The 21,357-nt window shown below is 33.6% G+C and overlaps 1 protein-coding gene across 1 annotated transcript in view; it reads right to left on the bottom strand.

The window, feature by feature from the left end:
* Window positions 1–21,357, bottom strand: part of LOC149788963 (rho guanine nucleotide exchange factor 3-like) — a 60,291-nt gene that overhangs the window by 7,076 nt on the left and 31,858 nt on the right. The window contains exons 4-14 of the mRNA XM_089975112.1: window positions 17,975–18,064; window positions 16,093–16,284; window positions 12,261–12,323; window positions 10,349–10,445; window positions 9,185–9,261; window positions 8,711–8,867; window positions 7,531–7,589; window positions 6,616–6,657; window positions 6,257–6,358; window positions 3,979–4,047; window positions 2,159–2,342 (exon numbers count right to left, since the gene is read on the bottom strand). Of these exons, the coding sequence (XP_089831238.1) occupies window positions 2,159–2,342; window positions 3,979–4,047; window positions 6,257–6,358; window positions 6,616–6,657; window positions 7,531–7,589; window positions 8,711–8,867; window positions 9,185–9,261; window positions 10,349–10,445; window positions 12,261–12,323; window positions 16,093–16,284; window positions 17,975–18,064 (1,132 nt within the window). The remainder of the gene's footprint in view (window positions 1–2,158; window positions 2,343–3,978; window positions 4,048–6,256; window positions 6,359–6,615; window positions 6,658–7,530; window positions 7,590–8,710; window positions 8,868–9,184; window positions 9,262–10,348; window positions 10,446–12,260; window positions 12,324–16,092; window positions 16,285–17,974; window positions 18,065–21,357) is intronic.

The following is a 21,357-nucleotide window of genomic DNA, read 5'->3' as shown; positions in this document are numbered from 1 at the left end:
TCAGTCACAAAACGCATTCTGAGCTTATAGATTTTTTTTAAAGGTTCATTTGAGACTAATGGTGTATTTTTCAGATGGCAAGTTTATTATAAACAGGAGGCTAATTTACTGAATAATTTGATACCTTTGTATTTCAGTTTCTTTATGTGATTTACTGAATTAATGGTCATAAGATGGCTATCAAAGCTACTGATGATCTTTTAGGAACTACGTGAAATGTGAAAAGCACCTTAGTTTGTAAGCAAGAATATGAAAAAAGCAGGGCATCAGTTCCCAAGAAAGGGCACTAAGCATGTGAAATCACTGCACATGGGAACCCTACTTCATATCAATGGACAAGAGAAATACATAACCAGCAACACAAATTTACCAATTTAAAAATGTATCACATTGCTACTTGTTATTAACTTTTAAAAATCTAACCAATATGTGAAATTAATTACATTTGCTGTTGCCAGATATTTGTAGGATGACTTTTTGTAAAATATTAGTTTAAATTCCTAAAAGACTTGGAATAATCCCTAAAACTCTAAAAATATTCAGAAATAAGTATTATTAATATGTCGAAACTTTTGAACAAAACATACAGTCCAAATTTGAGTTTAATTAAATAGTCTATAGAGATTTTGCAGGATTCAGTCAAATTTCTTGAATATGTTTATATTCATATAATGATATACTATTTTCACTGTCAGGTCATCATTTGTTGACCCTGAATTCCTATTACTGATTATCTCCAATAATAGTGAAAATAGCAAGTATCAGAGCATCAATATGAAGAGCTTATCGATGACTTGCACCTAACCCATTTTATCCTGTTTACCAATTTCAACTGCAGTGCCTGATTCCTGTGAAGCAATTCTAAATACATTGTGGTAAAATGGAGCATCATACAGCAGCAGCTGCTGAAATTGTGACTACCTTCACCATGTTTACTAAAAATGTTGTAACAATGTTATTTCTTTTATAAAGTATACAAAACTATATATCTCTGAAAAGGTAATAAAATTTGCAACACAGTGATATATGTTTTGTTATCATTTACCAATGCACATGCTCACAACTGTATTTTGAAATAGGACTTGAAAGAGAAGGAAAAAAAAAACAAATTAAAAAACTTACCAAGATGTTCAGTGAATCTTTTGTCCATGAAAATTAATGAAATGCTCTAATATTATGCAAACAAAATAAAGATAATTCAATTTCTAGTATTTTGGTCTAAATTTGAAGTTTCTAGCACTGTTAGTTCAAAAGTTATAATAATTTTACTAAAATTGTACATGACACAAAGAACAATTTGTTTACTTCACATTCTGGAACATGTACTTCAGCGTGCAGTTTCTCATGAAAACTTGTCACAAATTAATCCTAGAAATCTTTCAACGTAACGATTTGTTTCATCAACAAGTTTTTTCCAGATTAAATCATCCCAAAGTAACTCAAAATAATGTTTTGCATCGGCTTCTCCTGGGTGTTGCTCCTTCTATCAATTTAAATCTTGGCTGCAACGAAAGTGAAAAATCATCCCGGACCCATTTTTCTTGAAAGCTTTCAAAGTCAGCTTCATTCTCCGAATCGCTGTCGAAAAGTGCATGAAGCCATGCATCATCTCTTTCATCAACTTTATTAAATTCTAACCCATCATTTAAGTCAATATTATCATCGGAATCATCCATATCGCTACCCTCGCCATCAACATCCATGTTTACATCAGAGTTGTTGTCCATCATTTTATCGATTGATTTTCAAGTCAACAATTTCTTTTCGAACCGCGTTTTTGTTTACAAATTTCACTGTGCATGCGCGCTTTAACCATTTCCTGTGTAGGTGAAGAAGTACATATATACATGTGATGTATAACATGTTTCTAGAGATGCTACACACATACGTAGTAGAGTACAACCTTAGTCGTATTCAGGATAAAATAGGATACTATGACTGCAGGCGTATTCAGGATAGAATGAGGTATTACGACCACAGTCATATTCAGGATAAAATGGGTTAATTCCTATTCACACAGTTCTTCACATCAATATCAGTTACTTAGCTTACAGATAAAGTGCAAACTCTTAATGTGTCAATGTATAAAAAAGACAGCAAAAGAATGAGAAAGAAAGATTGACAAGCAAAAAGTGAGACATGACTGCTGGACACTTACAAATTTGACCAGAACTAAAAGCACTACGGAAGGAGCCCATTTTGACTTCCCCATCTTTCAGATCCTCCACAACCAACTCTGTAACAGGAATTGGGTCTCTGTACACTTGAAAACACTGCTGACCATTTTGTGTAACCAGACGTGTCACAACCAGGATTTTATCAAATAAAAACACCTGTACTTTCTGAAATGATACATAAAAATGAGAAATAGTAAGCAATCCATAGAAGTCGACATTCAAAGTAGTTTGACAAGAGTCACTCGATCAAACTAAAAACTATAAAATTTATGGAGAAAAATATTGTACATACACATAATTCCTGACAGAGCATATACTGACCTATATATCTCTTGCAGTTGCAGCCTAAATAAGTGATGATTAGGGCATATAAACAAAATTATGAAAAGTAAACCAAAGTTATCCATGCAACCTCAGAATGGAAACACAAAATTTAAAAATTGCCACATGACAGCTGTACACAAGTCACATTGTAAATTAAAAGAAAATAGCCATTTCTATAATATTCACATATAACTTGCGAGATTATTCAGTCCATAGGAAATTTACAGTAGTGCAAAAATCTCATTTGGATTTTGAATGTCTCCGTCAACAGAAAATAATAAATCTAGGAAAACAAATCAAATGTGGTTTTCCTGCCTCATTTTAGCATCAATGTAGCTAGTTTGCTTGGAACTATCACAATGCCATTACAATACCTAAATTTAATAAAATGATAATTCACAACAGGTCCAATTACTCATAACTAATGAATTATCCTAAAACTGCACAGCAGAATCTATTCCTTCTACCATCATGTGAGACAAATAAATTATTATAAGCTCATTTTTTTCTCCGTCAACATTACATTGTCAGAATCATGCAATATTATCCAATACTGAACTCGCGTGCAAATATACATATTGCATTCACGTGCATAAAGGAACTATTTACTATTGTAAACAAACAATGGACACAGACGCCAGCACTTTTGATTTGTAAACAAATCATGTACACTTGCGTAGTAGGTGCTTTATGTTGTGGTTGTTTAAATTTGTTTCTGAATGAAGTAAAGCAGATGTTTCGTGGACCACCACATACCAGCTGCTTTGGCACATTCCACGTTGATAATTGCAATTGAAAGATTTCATATTTTTCCCACATTATGATTTCAAACATTCAATAACAGAAACAGAAACACATCTGCAGATGTCAACACGCTTCTTTCTCGCTTCTTCAATCCTATGTATTTATGTATTTCATGTGGAATTGTCACATATAAATCCAGTTCATAATCATGAAATTTCGTAGAATCAAAAAAATACCCAAATCTATTCATTCCAGATCAAATGGAAAAGTTGTTGCAATGTGCATTCATTCACAATATGACTCCAAATTTCAATTTTAACTAGACACACCATTTTCTTTCGAAAGTTATGTTGAGCATGCACAACTAAGTTCAAATTTATCTGGTTAGAGTTATGTGCGCAGTAATAATGTTGTGTAATGACGAATTTGCACTTGTGTATTTAGTTTGGATAATGGCATACATTCAGTTACTTTGTTTCTTGTAGTGTATTTTGTTAATATAAATAAGCATTAGGTAGAATAGAAAAAATGAATAAAATGAGCATATAATAAAAAGGTTACTGCATTTGTATGGGAAAATATGAACTCGTTTTGTCAGACGGATATACAGCACTCCCAAGGTTGTGCAGTATTTCCATTCAAAAACTTATTCATATTTTCCCATACAAATGCAGTAACCTATAAATATTAAGCAGTGGTCTTGTAATGAAATAACACTAAAGAATTCACTCACAGTGCCTTTGTTGTTTTTCAGTGTTCCATTGCACAAAAGCATTTTGGAGCAGTCCAGAGCCTTGTGTTTCTGTAGAAGAAAAAAATTAACTCCTTACAAAAGCTGAAGCAATGACATAGGCCATTTACAAAGAATAATATATTTTGTTGTTGTTGTTGTTGTTGTAGGGTTTAACGCCATTTTTCAGCACATGACAGGCTATAGATGGTGGTCATTATTAATTGTGGAGAAGAACCCGGGAAAACCCTGGAAAGAACTACCAACCCACGAGAAGCTACCGGCAAGCTTTCTCACATACCCACATTAGCCGAATCTTAGACTCGAACCCACGCAAACAGAGGTGAGATGGCAGTGATCTGTAACGGAGAGCGCTTTAGACCACTCGGAGCCACAATATATTTTGCAATATAATGATAATGGTTATGTAAAAGAGATGTTTAAGTGGAAACTTTCTTATTAAATAATTATCAATAAAGACAAGGAAACAATTCTCCATCATTAGCAGCGATATAAGTTTGTTCCTTATTAATTTTGAGGTCTACTATTATACAGAATTCCTGTAAAATTGGGTGTGGGTGAGCTTGGTGGCATGTATTCCAAGATTTTGTTATCAAAGCAACTTGGCAACAAAATTATGACTGTTGAGAAAATAGTTTATCTGGTGCCTTTAATCTCGCCATAGAAATGAGAATTTCAATGTCAAAAATACATCAAGATATTTATGTAAAGAATATAGTTTGTTCTATTTAATAAAAGTTAAGTTGCATTATGCTGGGAACTTTCTACGCAATTGGAATGTCATCTTGGTCCATCATTTTGAGAACAAATGTGACCATTTGTGAACAACTGGCCTCCCCCACCTCCATACACTGTGTCAAACCCACAAACACATCCATTATATAAGCCCCTTTCAGAAACTTGTATGGATTTCAATTCCTACTGAGGGAAGCAGGAGAATCAGGTTCAAACATCAGAATTTGAAAATCAAAATAAGACTATTTAAAATTTTGTATACAACAATTTTTTTAAAGCATTAAACCCAAATGATTAAAAGTGCTTTTGGGTTCAAACATGCTTCATACAATCATCTTTCCCATAATTTGATATGCTTATGTGTGTTAAGAAGATACTGCAAATGCATGTTTTTTTAAAATTGAAATTTTATCATTTGCATTCTGTTTTGAATTTATGAAGCACGCATCATTTCTTTCATGGTATAAATCATCATCAGTCAATTTTTTTCTACATCGTTCTCAGTTGGATCAAAGCAGTGAGCTGATAATATTCAGCTGCATTTGTGATAAAAATGCTAAGGTATGCTTTTACCAGTGTTCAAGCAGTAGAGTGCCCATACAAAATTTTACATAAAAATTACAATCAGATGTATACCTGTGTTCAAGCAGTAGAGTGCCCATATAACATTTTACATAAACATTACAATTAGATGTATACCTGTGTTCAAGCAGAAGAGTGTCCATATAACATTTTACATACATATTACAATCATATATGTATACCTGTGTTCAAGCCGTAGAGTGTCCATATAACATTTTACATACATATTACAATCATATATGTATACCTGTGTTCAAGCAGTAGAGTGTCCATATAACATTTTACATACATATTACAATCAGATGTATACCTGTGTTCAAGCAGTAGAGTGCCCATATAACATTTTACATAAACATTACAATTAGCTGTATACCTGTGTTCAAGCAGTAAAGTGCCCATATAACATTTTAAATAAACATTACAATCAGATGTATAACTGTGTTCAAGCAGTAGAGTGCCCATATAACATTTTACATGATTGCCCTGGTGGCCTAAGTGGTTAGAGCATCCACCTTGGATGCAGGAGGCTGTGGGTAGGACCCCTGCTAAGTCATGCCAAAGACTTATAAAAATGTTACTAGCAGATTTCTCACTTGGTGCTCAGTATTAAGTCAGTGTAAAGACTGGTCAGCCTGGTGTGAGGATAATGTGACTGGGTGAGACATAATGCTATATGTCTATGGCATGATGCCCCAGTGCTAGACATCACTCTAAACTGCCACACTGCAGACATCATTGCAAATTACTAAAATTATTAAAGCTATGTTAAAAATCTAAATCACTTATACACATTTTACCCAACTGGAAAATCAGAATCTAATAAAACTGATTGAATGATGCAAATTAAGTTTTAAAACAAGAATGATTCTGCGAAAATTAGAATGGTTGGCATCTCTGCCTGTCACACTATCTGCTGATGCTGCATAAAAACAATCAATTTTACCTGGTCATCATACAGGTAGGTTATCCTTGCCCTGTAGTACCGACATTTGGCTTCTCCTGTCTCTTTATCAGCCTCAGCAATAACCTGCTCTGCAAGTCGAATCTGGTGAAAAGGGAGACAATCAATCAGTATGATGATAAATCTGAGAAAAGATTTCCAGTACAAGATTTAAACTTGAATTAGATTTAGTTCTTTGCTTTTCAAAAGTATTACATCCTTAGATACAGCAAGGACATTGATGTTGACTGTTTTTTTTTTTATACACTTACATACATATACCAATATGTATTTTAATCTTCAATTTAAATACAGACTTCAAAGGATCAAACTACTAATTTTTTGCAAGACAATATACTCACAGCTTCCTCTAAGTGATGTACATCGTTTTCTTCTTTTGATGTCTGGAAGGCAAAATTGAAATGTATCAAAAGACTTTGAAAATGTGAAAAAGGGACAATAATTTTTGTGATTAACATTTTTGAACAAATTATACAAATACATATCCTGATGGTACTGCATTTAATTAAGCACATCTCTCTGCAACTGTGATATTTAAATTTTGTTTGTATCTCAATATACAATAAATGTAGCTTTTTATAGGGTAATAATTTTTGTTCATTTTGTACTTGCTTGAAACCATGAATTTAAAGACCTAACAAACAATAATTTTCCCTCCAAACAACAGGTCCCCTTCCTCAAGCCACAAATTTAAGTACAAAAAAAAGCAATTTTCCATAAAACCACAAAATACTGATACCCACAAGAATTAAAGAATTCCCAGTAAACAGTAAATCCTTCCAAAAAAGACAACTGTCTGACTTGAGCAACAGTATTCTGACTATTAAGATGATCCGTGTTTAGAAAATACACGTTTGCCATGCCTGTATACGATTTTGGCAAGTAAATGTAAAGCCAATGCCAAATTACACTAGTGACACACGAAAGACAGCTGACAGATTTTTGCTATATGTTTGAACTACCCAAACTCAGATATAATGACTTAGTCATACATTGATTGTTCCCACCATTTTGACATCCTCCATAGTGCTGGAAGAAGATATCTCACTTTTTAGCAGTCTTGGCATTTAACTGTATATTCTTTAATGTTATGAAAATTTTGTGTAAAAGCTACATCAATTATAACTAATATATGTGAATGCTCTTTTAAAGGATGGATTACTTGATCAAAACTTGTTGCACATCTTGTGTATCTAAAACAAATACAATTCACTATGTTAAAATACTAATAGATTGCCAATGAATATTCAACTTACATATCTCTGAATACTCTTCAAAAGTAAGGGGTATTTGACGAACCTCCCTCTGGCACCATCTGAAATAAGAGAAATTATACAGTAACATCTTGTAATTTATTCCAACAAAAATCTGAAGTGATTGTGACACATTTTAAATTAAAAGCGCACACAAAGTCAACAGTATACAAGGATCTCATCTGCTGCTAAAATGAACATATTTTAAACATGAAATAGCCTAAATAGTTAACATCAAAGCAATGATCCCTCAACAATGTGGATGTGCATACCTTAAGTCAACTTACCAATCTGTAAGTTATAACTCTGTAAGTGTATGTATATCTGTCTTATTAATAACTTCTTGAACTCAAGACCTCACTTATACAGTACAGCAAAACATGTCTTGAAAGGCCAGTTATGAGAGAAAGACATACTATATAATGTTATGGCTTGTAATGACAGATCAGCTGTACTGAGAAACCGTAATTCTGGGGCATAGGGAGGTCTTTCAACACAGGTTCTACTGTATTCATAAGTCTAAATCTTAACTGAAATTTCCTGTGATTTGGATAATCATTTCTGTCCAAGGATATCTTTGGAGTTTTTAATTTTATATTACTCTTTAAATTCACAAAAGATTTATGTCGGCAGAGCATCAGTGGTGTAGATGTGGAATTGCTAAAATTTTGCCACTGATTTTGCAAAACTATTTCATTTTTTTCCAAGCTGGAATATAGTTACACCATGGTTCAAAGTATTTGTGCATTCTTATTAGTATCTAATCATTCACAATATTTTTCACCAAAACAATTTGCCAAATGCATTTTTTCACCTGATCAATATTTTTAAAAATCAAACTGCTAAACTGCTAATTCACAAATCAGCCCAGATTAAAGAAGTGTGTAAACCATGATCCACATCCCCCATGAGAAAACATGTGTACATCCTGTATTTATGCAGTGCTCAAAAAATATATGTAACTTTACTGAACTTACATTTGACAGGGTGTGCACATAATTGGTGCTAAATTAGTGAAAGATGCAAATGGTGCCAAAAGCAAATGTTGTCAGTAGAATGTTAACATATACACGCATATATCTCTCACTTAACTTTCAGCACATAAAGTGTCAGAATTAAAATATATATAAAATATAAAGCACTAGGAGTCATTTCCAAGAGTGTTATGGGCGTGTATACATACCTAGAAGCCCCCACAGATCCAGTTTTCTGCTGAATGGAGATTCCTGGCATCTTTGAAGGAAATCATCCACATCAGGATCATTTTTCTTCTCATCTAACAAAGCTTTGCCAAACACCTGATTGGCACAGAAGGATACATAAGCCTTCAGCTTGGGAATCTGAAAGTAAAGGAATAAATATCTTCATCCATGGCTATTTTGTATCCATAATAAACTAAAGCTTGGGAAGGACATTCTATATACCTTCAAGAGAATCCAAAAATGATATTTTAGATTTATCTCCATCAGCATGTTTTCAAATGACAGAATGATTAGATTAACTGGAAGAATAAATTTTACAATGAAATATTTTCCACCAAAATATTTCCGTGTTCTAAATTAACACATAAATAATGTGCTGACATATTTTAGAAAACACCAGATTAATAAATGATTGCAAAGGTTTAAGTTATGTAAAATAACAAAATCGTATCTACCCATTCACAGACTTGTCTTCCCACTTCAAGTGTTGTGCCATCTGGCTGTCTCTGACATTGTAATCTTTCTACCAAGTCTGAAAGTAGAGATCATTCATATTTACAATGGTGACAAATCATGAACACAAACAATTCATGGCCACCTGACCACTGCAAATGGCTGTATAATAATGACATTTTAAATGCCGTAGGTGTACTATGCAAGAAAATGCATGCACTTTTATCTCAGAGTCATGTAAGTCCAATGTACCTTGTGGATTTCATGCCAAAATGTGTTGCAGTGATTGACAAAGAAAATGCCTTTCTTAATAGCACTAAACATAACGTTAAGCAGTACCTGAATGAAAACTGAAAACCACTTAAATTCATAGCCATAGGGACATTGTGATTATAAATGATGGCGGTATTAGCTAAACAGATATTAAAATGGAAAATTGATAAAGCATTTAAAAAAATAAATAAAATTTTACAAATATTGCTTGCTCTAAAACGGGCATATAAAGACTTCATCTTCTTTTGCTTTTAGAGCAATTATCACAACTACAAAAGCTAAATATATGTGTTCATGCAGATCCAATGCCCCAAGATGGCGCCTGAAAACTGACCTCAGTACAAAACCTAACTGCATGGACAAGATGATAAGATGATTATATGCTCCTACCACATTCATGGTGGGACACCAAAAGAACCCCAACCTAATTAAAACTGAGATAGCTAACATGATGGAGATCGGAAGAACATTGAGAAAAGGTTATGTTCTGCTGAACTTTCAATCCACCAATCAAATTACAATTTATACATTTAAGAAAGTGAAAAATATCATTCAAAATATGCTATTTCATACCATTTATTTATTTCACTTTATTTGATATCTTACTAAACAATAAGTGGGCATACAGTGACACAGCAGAAATAAAAATGGCAACCTCTAAGACACTGGATTTTCAGCTGCTAAATTATTAAGCTGTTTATAAGTCAGTATCATTCATCTGTTAATGTTTTCAAAAGGTTATTTGTTCTAAGTAAGTAATGACTGAATTGGTTCAAAAAATTTCTAAAGAATGCAATAATGGCTGAATCATAGTGGGGAATAATGTCTTCTTTGTCCAATGCTTAGGCATGTAAAAGACAGACATAGAAAGTCAAACAGAAAGAAATCCTTACCATCATGAATTGGTATCAGTGAATCAATTGGTCCAAAAATCTGTTCCAATTCACCATCTGTCATCAGCTGCAGCTTCTGCATGGAATCTCTATAGGTCTGAAGATGAAAGGTTTCCACATCAAGTATCAAGATACAAAAACTACTTGTTGTAAAGCAAACTGATATAATTTGTTGCCAAAAAAAATAATCTTAGTTATGAAATTTACTTTAAAAGTTGTTTCAGAAGTTCACACAGATTTTACATTTAAGGAAAGTTTATGATTTGAACCTCTAAAATTTAAAGGTTGAAAACATCACACTTTCCAATTAAACCCACTTGCATGCCAAAAACTATGGTTAACATTTATTAAATCTCAAATACCATATTTTCAGTACCTTTATTAAAAAGACCATTTGACTCACAAAAAACTTGTGTGTAGAGTTTTAAACACAGTTGTTGTTGTTGTTGTTGTTGTAGGTTTAACGCCATTTTTCAGCACACAATAGGCTATACATGGCGGCCAGTATTAATGGTGGAGGAAGAACCTGGGAAAAACCCAGAAAGAACCACCGACCCACGAGAAGCTACTGGCAAGCTTTCTCACATATCCACATTAGCCGAATTCGAGACTCGAACCCACGCAGACAGAGGTGAAATGGCAGTGATCCATAACAGACAGCGCTTTAGACCACTCGGCCACTCTGGGCCCCTTTAAACACAGAAACCTTATGAAATGGTTAAAAAAAAACTTTCTTCATTAAAGCCTTTAAAATATGCCTATAATTTATATTAATTTAGTGATGGTGTTTTGTGGTTTGCAAGTTCCATACCATTTGAGTCCAAAAAGCCATAATAATAATAAGTCAAGACTAATTATACATTAATCCTGTCAATTATATCTGCTTGTAAAACATGTATGCCTCCATTGCTACATAAAAAGTCAAAATAGTTTACAATATTGAAAAATTCAAAAAAATTGTTCAAAGGTCAAATAATAAATGCATGGTTCTGGTTACATTGAAAAAAGACAAATGAGGGTAGGTAGGTTGAGACAAATTTTTTGTTTGCTTTTGGTCTAGACAGATTTAAATGAAGCACAAACTAAAAAATAAGTAATTATCTTTGATTATAGTTACATTATTTCGTAACAAATTTCTCCCAAAACATATGTTCTTTGTTTGACCAAATGTGTTCTCTCTCCAAAGTCAAATGTAAGGCCTGCAGGAATAAAAAAGAAAAGTCACTTGCGAAACTGCAACCACGCATACTTTTTTATTTGGTCTAATGTTATGAAATCTAATCAGGACATCTACATGTGCATACAAATGTGCCTACCAAATTGTATGTGTGTACTTCAATTAGCTTTTGGCTAATCAAGCATGCAAGGATCTGTGTGTGTGTGTGTGTGTGTGTGTGTGTGTGATTTAGATTTTTAACATAGCTTTAACAATTTTCCAGTCATAATGCTATGATGTCTGCAGTGTGGCAGTTTAAAGCGATGTCTAGCACTGGAGCATCATGCCGCTGACATGTAGCATTATCTCCCACCCAGTCACATTATCCTGACACCAGGCTGACCAGTCCTAACACCAACCTCATAATGCTGAGTGCCTAGTAAGTCTTTGATATGATTAGACCGGGGTTCAAACCCATGACCTCCCGCATCCGGAGCGGATGCTCTAACCACTAGGTCACCGGAGCGTTCATTAAAGGATCTATTCACTCTGATAGGCGAGAGGATGGATAAGTCAGACAGACAGAGAACAAAGGAAAAGAAGAAAAAATAAAATAGGCATATATATAGAAATACATAAGTACAAACATACTTCCTAAATGGAAAAAGAAAGTAGTTCCAAAAGTGATATAATTACTGTGGCAATATAATTTTTATCCCACTGATATACTTTCTCCACTTAATATGACACACCTACCTTTTTGACAATATTCAGATCTTCAATAAGGTCAACTTCGCCTTGATACAGTTCATAGATTGCCTGCAGAGAGATAAAATTACACTACTATGGTTTCCTTCACTGTAAACCTGCAGCACATTTTAGTATTTGAACTAGAACACCATGAGACAATATAACAACATGACTGTCATTCATGAATTCTTTTTCTCTCTTTGATTTTCTGATATTTAGAAAGAGTTCAATATTTTCATCCTGCAGCTTACCTTTGGTGTTCTCAACCTCAACCTGAAGATTTAGTGTTGATCCTGCATGCAAGCTACGATAAGAGCTCAAACTAGTGTTGAGCAGATATCATACAGATTTAATGTCCATCACTGCAATGGTGATCTAACTCTGAAACTACTGTTCAAAAAATGGAAGTCTCTCTAAAATTATAAGTCTGTCAAAAATGGAAGTTTAAATGATATCCTACTAAGAACTAGTGGATGTGAAGAGTACAAAGACCTCAGTTGAGTATTATATTTATTTCCTGTATTTGTTAAATTCATTATATAATCTGTAGTCTATATTGAAGCAAATGTTAGTGAAAAGTTTATAAGTCAGGAATCCACAAATTACTGGATTCAGCTACAGGCAAGTCATTTGAACTAGACTAATAACGAAGCACATTGCTGCAGTTCAGCTGATTTACTTTTAATTTTTTTTTTAAAAAAAAGGTTTAATTTTTTTACATTTTATGTCTGAGCAAAACTTTGAAGGTCATAATGAGCCAAGGCAAGTGAAATGTCTGACACAGCAGCTTAATCAGGCTGATCAATGGTGGGAAATGAACCCACTTACTTCTAGTCCCAAGCCAAACACTTTAACCACTGAGCAAACCTGGGTCCAGGATTTTATTTTAAAGAGAGGACTATAAGAATTATTAAGTACCAAACAAGTACTGTATTTATCAATCTATAGCACAATATCTACAGGAAACAATAGACCCACTTATCACATGTATGTGTGTGCGCGCGCGCATATGTTTACCCACCAATCATAAGTGGATTAAGATCAAATGCTGAAAATACTATTATTATAAGCCAAATGACCATGCAAAATCTCTGATTCTTTTTGCCACCCAAAAATGACTTTGTCTTTTCATATGTATAAGAAAGGGCTTTACTAATGTTAGCGCAATAATTGTAAGTCTTTTTGTTCCAGCAAAAAATTTATGATAAAAGTATTAGACCTATTACTATCTAAAGAAAATTATAAAAAAAAAATCAATATGCTGTTATGAAACTTTGTTCTTTTTACAAAGAAGCAGAAAATCAATGGTATATAAGAAACCTTTTTTTTCCTATGTAGAGGTGATTGGTATCAGGCTTCCAGATTCAAACTGGCACAGACAATAGCCTTGTTATAGGGTGACCATCTATATATTTTTTGCTGATTACTTTCCATCATTTCATTTGTAACATACTGAGACAGCAAAAATACCCTGTCTAGTCATTTTCCCAGATCAGACAAAATCTATTATCAGAAGAGTAGATTTATTACACTATATTTTAGTGCCATGTGCAAACAATACCTATTACAGTAAAGACTCTAAAACCACATGCTACATCAGCTGTATCTCCTTGCATACTTGTCAACGATGTTTTCTTTTAAAAATTACCTTATGCATTATTAGCCATAAACCTATCTTCTTAATGCATAATTAAACTGTCTTTGTCCTCTGTGTGCGTACTGACATACAGTGAAATGCATAAAAACAAAAAAACCTTGGACCTTATGGTGTGTGTGTGACATGATTTATGTTTACTGAGATGTGACAAAGTTTTTTTCTTAGAGAGAGAGAGAGAGAGAGTTATGAGAGCATCACTGCCTTTGTGTGTAAACATGCAAAAAATTAAGAATACTATTTCTTTTTTTAAAATAAATGTATTTAATTAAGAAGCAGCTGAACAACATAAATTCCTTCTGAAAATCCCTTCCTGTCACCTGAATAAATATAGTTGTTCCATACACAAATACAGTCCTTGTCAGAAGAAACGTTTGAGGAATGAAATACTTTTATAACTTTTACTAAAAGTCCATTAGAAAAATGAAAGATAATGTTAATACTCCGTATAATTCATAACACTTGCAGTTCAAGAACCTGGTTTGAAGAAAACATAGCGCATTTTTTCTTTTTCTTACATCTTTTTTTAAACTAATGTGGCTTGTGTTAATGACTCCATTTCTTGTGCCATAGCAAATTAATGCTCATCCTTAGCAATCGTTTTTTAATTGCTGTATAAGATATAAATGTTCTGGGTATGACATATCACACATGTTCTCATCATCACATTCATTACTTTCATCATCAACCTGATTTCTCTCACTGTGACACTCTCTCAGTCCTCGGAATTATCCTCAACCAAAACATCATTGTCAAAATTGTCCAGTTGCAATTCATAAGCCAGATGAACCAAGGGAATATCATCCCCATTATCATCTTCATTGATGTTATTATCATCTGCAGTAATACTGAAGCAGGCAACTTCAGATCACTTCTTCAATAAACTATGCATCATCTCTGACCATGCTTTTGAGAATCAGTGGAGAGCATCCAGCCAAGAGATCAGTTTACAAAGTTCACTAATACTGTCAGCATGATCTTAGCCACACCAATCAAAAGCAAAACCACATGACAGGCTAATAAGGCCCTGATATTTAATTAAAAATCAAGCAAACAATGTTCTTCATCTCACAGGTACATGCTAACTATAATTAATCTAATTTGGCATGTCAGCTAATTTAGCAGCTAAAATATATCTCCAAGTTTGAATTGAGGTTTGGTTTCATGGGGTTTTCTTAACTGTAAAATGGAAATTTGGAAACAAAATTTGTTTTCGTATTCAAAGTTGAAGGGCTTTGGTTTACTGGGGGGAAAATGATTATATTAAAAGAAGGAAAAATTTTAGTACTAAATTTTGGTCTCAAGGGGATACCGGTAGCCAGAGGTTTCAGTTTTGAATAGTTTCATTGTATTCTGAAACATATCTGCCACATATTTCCCATGAATGCCAATATATTCAACTTTTTGCACCATGGGAATCAGCTAATGTACTGGCCACTGCCATACTATATATATATATATATATATATATATATATATATATATATATATATATATATATATATATATATATATATATATATATATATAGAGATATATACACATATATATATATCAGCTCAAATTGTAGGACCATTAGTATGAGCATATTGATAACTACCATATATATTTTGACTCCTATTGGAAACTACAATGATAGTACTTCAAGGCAGCATTATAAAATCTGCTGACAAATAGATGTGCTGGTACTTAGACGAAGAAAAAAAAAACTGAAATACAGTACATACTTGCATGTAAGTAGGCTTCAGGTGCAAAGACCCAGATCTGCTGTTGCATAATTTCTTGGAAAAGTCACTAGAACATAGACCCTGAACTGACTGCATATTATGCAATGGCATATCAGGGATCTATATTGTTTGCAGTTGGACCAGACTTATAAGTAAGTATACATGGCATCTTCAATACAGGGAAAACAAGCAGTGATTGAAAATATACTTATATAGTACTGAATGAAAAGTAACATTTTGTAAAAGCAGTAATGACAAAAGTCAAAGAGAATAAATAGTAGCATTAAATAACCTATTAATTTGAAGGGCAGTTTTATTCCAATTTTCTTTAAAGAACATGAAAAATGGACAACCAATACTGCCAAAATTAGTGAGTTGTTAAAATTTAACAATGCAAAAATACTGATATATACTCTTTGGTTTTAATTTCATAGATATCATATATGTTTGACCTTACCTCTTGGTGTTTGATCTGGTTGTGACTCATATCAGATGGCATGGTGCCAGCACCTGTCATCACCATATCACTCCATGTCCGTGTCATGCGCTGCTTGGCTGGTGACGGCTGTGGTGCCTTGTATGGAGACAAGTTATTGGTGTTCCGAATTGACAAAACTGGAGAGTTGGGAATCTTGAAGCTGATTGATCGCTTTTAAGAGATTGAATTGAAATGAATTGAAAAGATTATGTGAGCTGTCCCAAGAACAAACATCCTCATTGATGAAAATATCAAATTCTCACACTGTGATCATTATATGAAATAAATTATTTGCTGTATTTATGATTCTACAAACAATTTTCTTCTAATCAATTCAATTCTTTTTATTGAATATATTTTTATGAAAATAATAAATTAAATTTCAAATCATGATGTCATATTTTATGTCAACATGTAGTTTATAACATCACAAGTCTTACACGACTTTAATGCTTGGGACGCAAATTTTTCCTTTGATATTCATGTTGCATGCTCAAAAATAATGTTATAAGAAACAATTAGGGCTGTGTATGCTTCCAATACAAAATGTAGCACAATACACACCTTATGATAAATGATGAGACACATTTAATGCTATTCAAACATGTTTAGATGATAATTGTTTTGTTTGCCTAACATAAGCCATGGCAGAATGAAATGTTTTGCTTACTAAGGATATGGGTGCACATTAGTTGTGCCAATAGTTGTACATATGCAAAACTAAGACCTATGTCAATTTTGTTTACTTCTTTGTAGTATGTGACACCGAATCATGTAGAAAACAAATGATTTATTGATTTATTTTGTTTACTGATCAAAGTATTTTTCATGATAATTTGAGAATTTGTTGGGATTTTAAAATTTCTTACTGAAGCAACAGTTAATAATGATTATTAAGTATCAAATCAGCGCATAATATTGATCTATACTGTTTTTTCTGTATAGTTATCCTGCCATAGAAACAATCAAATTAATTGATTATTACTAAAATTTTAATGATCACCCAATAATCTAGTAAAAGTACTAGCATATTTATCCCATGATAGGCCCAAGCTTTATGATAGGCCAACGTCTCATGTAATATTTTGGCAAATATTTACTAAGGATATTAAATGCACCCCTTCTTTATAATAAATTACTAGGCTCTCCCCATATCCAATATTATCGTGTACGAAATAGGATAATATGAATATGTAGACCAGTAATAAGTAAACAGATCAAGAACAAATGTCTGGCAAAAGCCATTAAAATGTATATATCTGGGGACAATTCCCTAACCCAACTAGTCTGAACAACTAAAAAGCTATGTTTTGTACATGCAATTCCACATAATCTTTACACAGAGAAAAAGCACAAACATGTGTCTTTGGAGACCATTTTTCCTGATCATCCTTGCTGGTCAAGAAGGTCAGTTAGAAATGTTGCCCTGCAGAAACTGGTACCCCAGGGAAAACAATGAATTTACAGTATTTACATCATCTATGTGTAATTTTCAATTAAGAATCACAGCATGATATTCCATAACATGTTCACAAAAATGATTAATTTCAAAAACCAAAATGACTCAATATGATTCATTTTCGGGGTATAATAATTTAAGCCAACTTCAACCATAATATGAAAGTCTCTCACAAGTCATTTTGGATTGCAAACACTTGCATCATATTATGTTCAGCTTTATCCATGTCATAAAATTACATTATAAAAATTACTGAAATATTGCAATGCCACTAAACTTGATTGAGTAACACAATATGCAGCTCACTGTAAGTCAGATATGATTCAACTCAACACTCATGTAACACCCTCTATATTATGGTGTTTTATCTATAGGAAATGGTGAATAATTTGACATAATTACCTTTAAATTTGATGACTTCCTTGAGGCTTTGGGGGAAAGCAAGTTTGCTAGGGATGACACTCTTAATAGAGATTTTCTTGTCCTCTTTTTCTGAAATGATAAAGATGTACAAGGATTGTACCATATTCCAGACACACTTCCCTCAAAGTCTTGCTGCATAATGATGCTTTCACACTGTTACCATTACAACTCAGACTGAACAGGCCTAGAATTAACATTGTTTTTTGTAGCCAGAAGTACTCTGAGACTAAGAAATATTGGCAAAATCTTCAAATCCAAGTTAAGAATTTTCCATATTTGTTGAGCGTAAAGTAATGTAGATGAAATGACTGGATTAGAGATATGTGACTCTAACATGCGAGAGGAAAAAAGGGCCACAGAATTTACACACACCCCATGTCCAACTTAGACTAATTACATGGAATTTGACTTGCAAAACAATATTTACTTCCTAGGATAGACAAATAAACAGCAAATGTGACTGTTTCAAGGCTACATCAACTTTGTCAAGTAGAGCCCAAATAAACCACTAATCATATGGCATTAGTTTCCTTTTGTTGACTAACCATCTTTGTTAGCCAAGGTTCCAATATGATAACCCTATCTAAACCTTGGCAGATCCAACAGATATTTTAGTGCTTTGACACCTATTGGATTTTATGAGTTGCCTCTCTCAGTATGTAATGCCAACTAACCAACAGCTTGTAACAGCAGTCCATTGTTCACCAGTCAAAAATGGTGGAGGCAATTGACTTAAAATGGACACTTTGTAAGTTTAACATCAAAAGTAAGACTACATACAAGAGGGAAGCCATTACAGGTGTATTTGAGTGAAATGTATTTGTGCACTGGAAAATTTCTTATTTATCAGCACATTTAAGTTGTGTGCTCTCTTTGACCATGTAGGAACAGTGTTCAAATTTGAACAATTTCATTTTGGATGTTGTGGCTTGCTGCCGCATCCAATGAAATTCACAGACTCAAAGCACAGAAATATCTGCTTGATACACCAAGGCGTAGATAGGGTTCTTGTATCAGAACCTTGGCTAGTGAAGATGTGGACTAACCAGTCAGCCTTATTACAACAAATTTCATCTGTTCAAAATCAGCACATGTCCACCAGTACTAAGCTGTTAAGTTTCAGTTAAGGTCAACAAAAACTTGAAATAGCTGGTCATGTGACCAGCTATAAATGTGACTGCACAGTGGCCTAGTGGTTAGAGCATTCGCCTTGGATGTGGGAGGTTGTGGGATTTATCTGCAGTCGAGTCATACCAAAGACTTACAAAAATAGTACTAACAGCTGCCTTGTTAGGCGCTCAGCATTAAGAGGTTAGTGTTAGGACTGGTCGGCCTGGTGTCAGGACAATGTGACTGGGTGGGACATCATGCTACCCCAGTACTAGGCGTTACTATAAACTGCCAAACTGCAGACATCGTAACGATATGACTGAAAAATTGTTAACAGCTACGTTAAAAATCCAAGTCACACATCACACACCAGCTATAAATGTTACAGGCATATGATTAGCAAATTTAAGAGTTCTCATGTATCAGTGAGCTTTTAAGGTTGCTTGTCTCCCAAGAGAGAAATTTCGGGATAGATTGAACATTGTCCACGAAATACCATATATACTAAGTTAAATCCATTTGAATAATGTGCTAGCAGATCCGGGTCTGTTATTTGCAGCTCGACTCAAATTGAGCATATAGACAATGGAACTTCTGTAAATTAAATCTTTCTAGGAATAGTCACAGAATATGTTTTCCACTTACCTGTTGTTTACATTTTAAATTTGTATGAAGTCCATTGGTAATATTTGGATATAATACTCCTATAGTAAAACTAGCAATAACAAGATGTTCACATGGCTGGTCTTTACACTTCCAACTGGTCACCATTTCCAACACATACAATTTTAGAATATTTCACTTACGAATTAATCAGTTTAGATTCTACTAGTATCCAACCATACTTAAAAATATTACTACTTAGTTATATCAGCAAGACTTCATTATTTAGACTTTTCACAATGTCTGAATCCTGTCCACAGCTTACGTTTTTAGAACTCTATCCTCACTATTGTGCAGTAACAAGCATCTTGACAACATAAATATTGGCACTTGAGCTAGGTGAATAATTATTGGTGAAAGAAATCTGCATGACGTCAATACACAAGTATCCATTCCACATGCAGCAATACACCTGAAAACCTAGACCCTTCCTATTCTGTTCCTCCTTTCAGAGCTTGATTGATGTCAATAAAGTCAAATTGTCTAGCAGAACAAAAACTGAATAACATTTGAATGCACAAAGCAATAAAAAATCTCAAAATAGACTGCCTGCTTGAGAGTCCTAATTAACTGTCCTGGAAATGTATTAATTCTCTTTTTCTACCTTTTATTAGAAACATTTTAAATGCTTATTTAGATGCATCAGGCACTCTTGGACACAAGTGGACCAAGGGCGGTTGCTACTGTAACAAATGATTGTTTTTCATTTATCAATAATGAGTAGTTGCCACTATTTAGACTGGGTTCTTGTTTCCACTACAAGCCCTAATCACAGAGATACCACATTGATTATGCAAATTGCTGTATGCAATCAAATCAGAGAAACTGAGAATGAAGAGAAAAATAAAAAGAAAAAAGGAGGCAAAAGTGGGCCTGATGTTGCTCACCTGGCATACAGCGGTCTAAAAGGCACATGTAGTAATAATAAGACAAGTGGGTTGAAATTCACCCATGACAGGACAATATCCAGCTATCCAGGTGAAATCAGCAGTATTTACATTTTGTTTAACTATTTTTAATTTTAGTGCAACTTTGGCAGAACTAGATATTGTATTGGCATCTTTCATATGACTGAAAAGGCTGTTCACACCTATCAAATTGTTACATGATCTGCAGAGCTCCACATCAGCTTAACCATACTAGATTGTCACTCTGCTTGCCATGTAAGTCACACTAATGCTAGGGTTCCAAAGGTTCCAACTTTGACAATATTCTTAAAGCAAGCCCTACAAATCATTCCTAACACATTTAATCAAAACTGGCCCAGTGATTCTGAATTAAGAAAATGTTCCCACCTGGTTGCAAAGAAGTAACATTAATTCAATTCTTGCTATGCAATATCAATATATCGATGACACACAGTATATGATATGATACATTATCGATGCACATATCAACTTCATGTTTTTTTTATCTTTTGAAGATCTGTTAGTGGTGGGGTGGTGCTATTTTATTATACACTTGGTTGTAATTCTAGTATGCAGATTACAGACACAGGCTTAACTATTCATATGCCATTCTCATCATTGGCAGGATAAGAAAGAAAAAAATGCACTTCCAGACAGACTACAGTACCTAGTTTACAGTGA

The sequence above is a fragment of the Sinohyriopsis cumingii genome, chromosome 11 (assembly GCF_028554795.1).
Source record: "Sinohyriopsis cumingii isolate HCF-2022 chromosome 11, ASM2855479v2, whole genome shotgun sequence".
NCBI classification, from domain to species: Eukaryota; Metazoa; Mollusca; class Bivalvia; order Unionida; family Unionidae; genus Sinohyriopsis; species Sinohyriopsis cumingii.
Note: the sequence above shows the minus strand (reverse complement) of the source record. Positions and strands in the feature narration are given on the sequence as shown.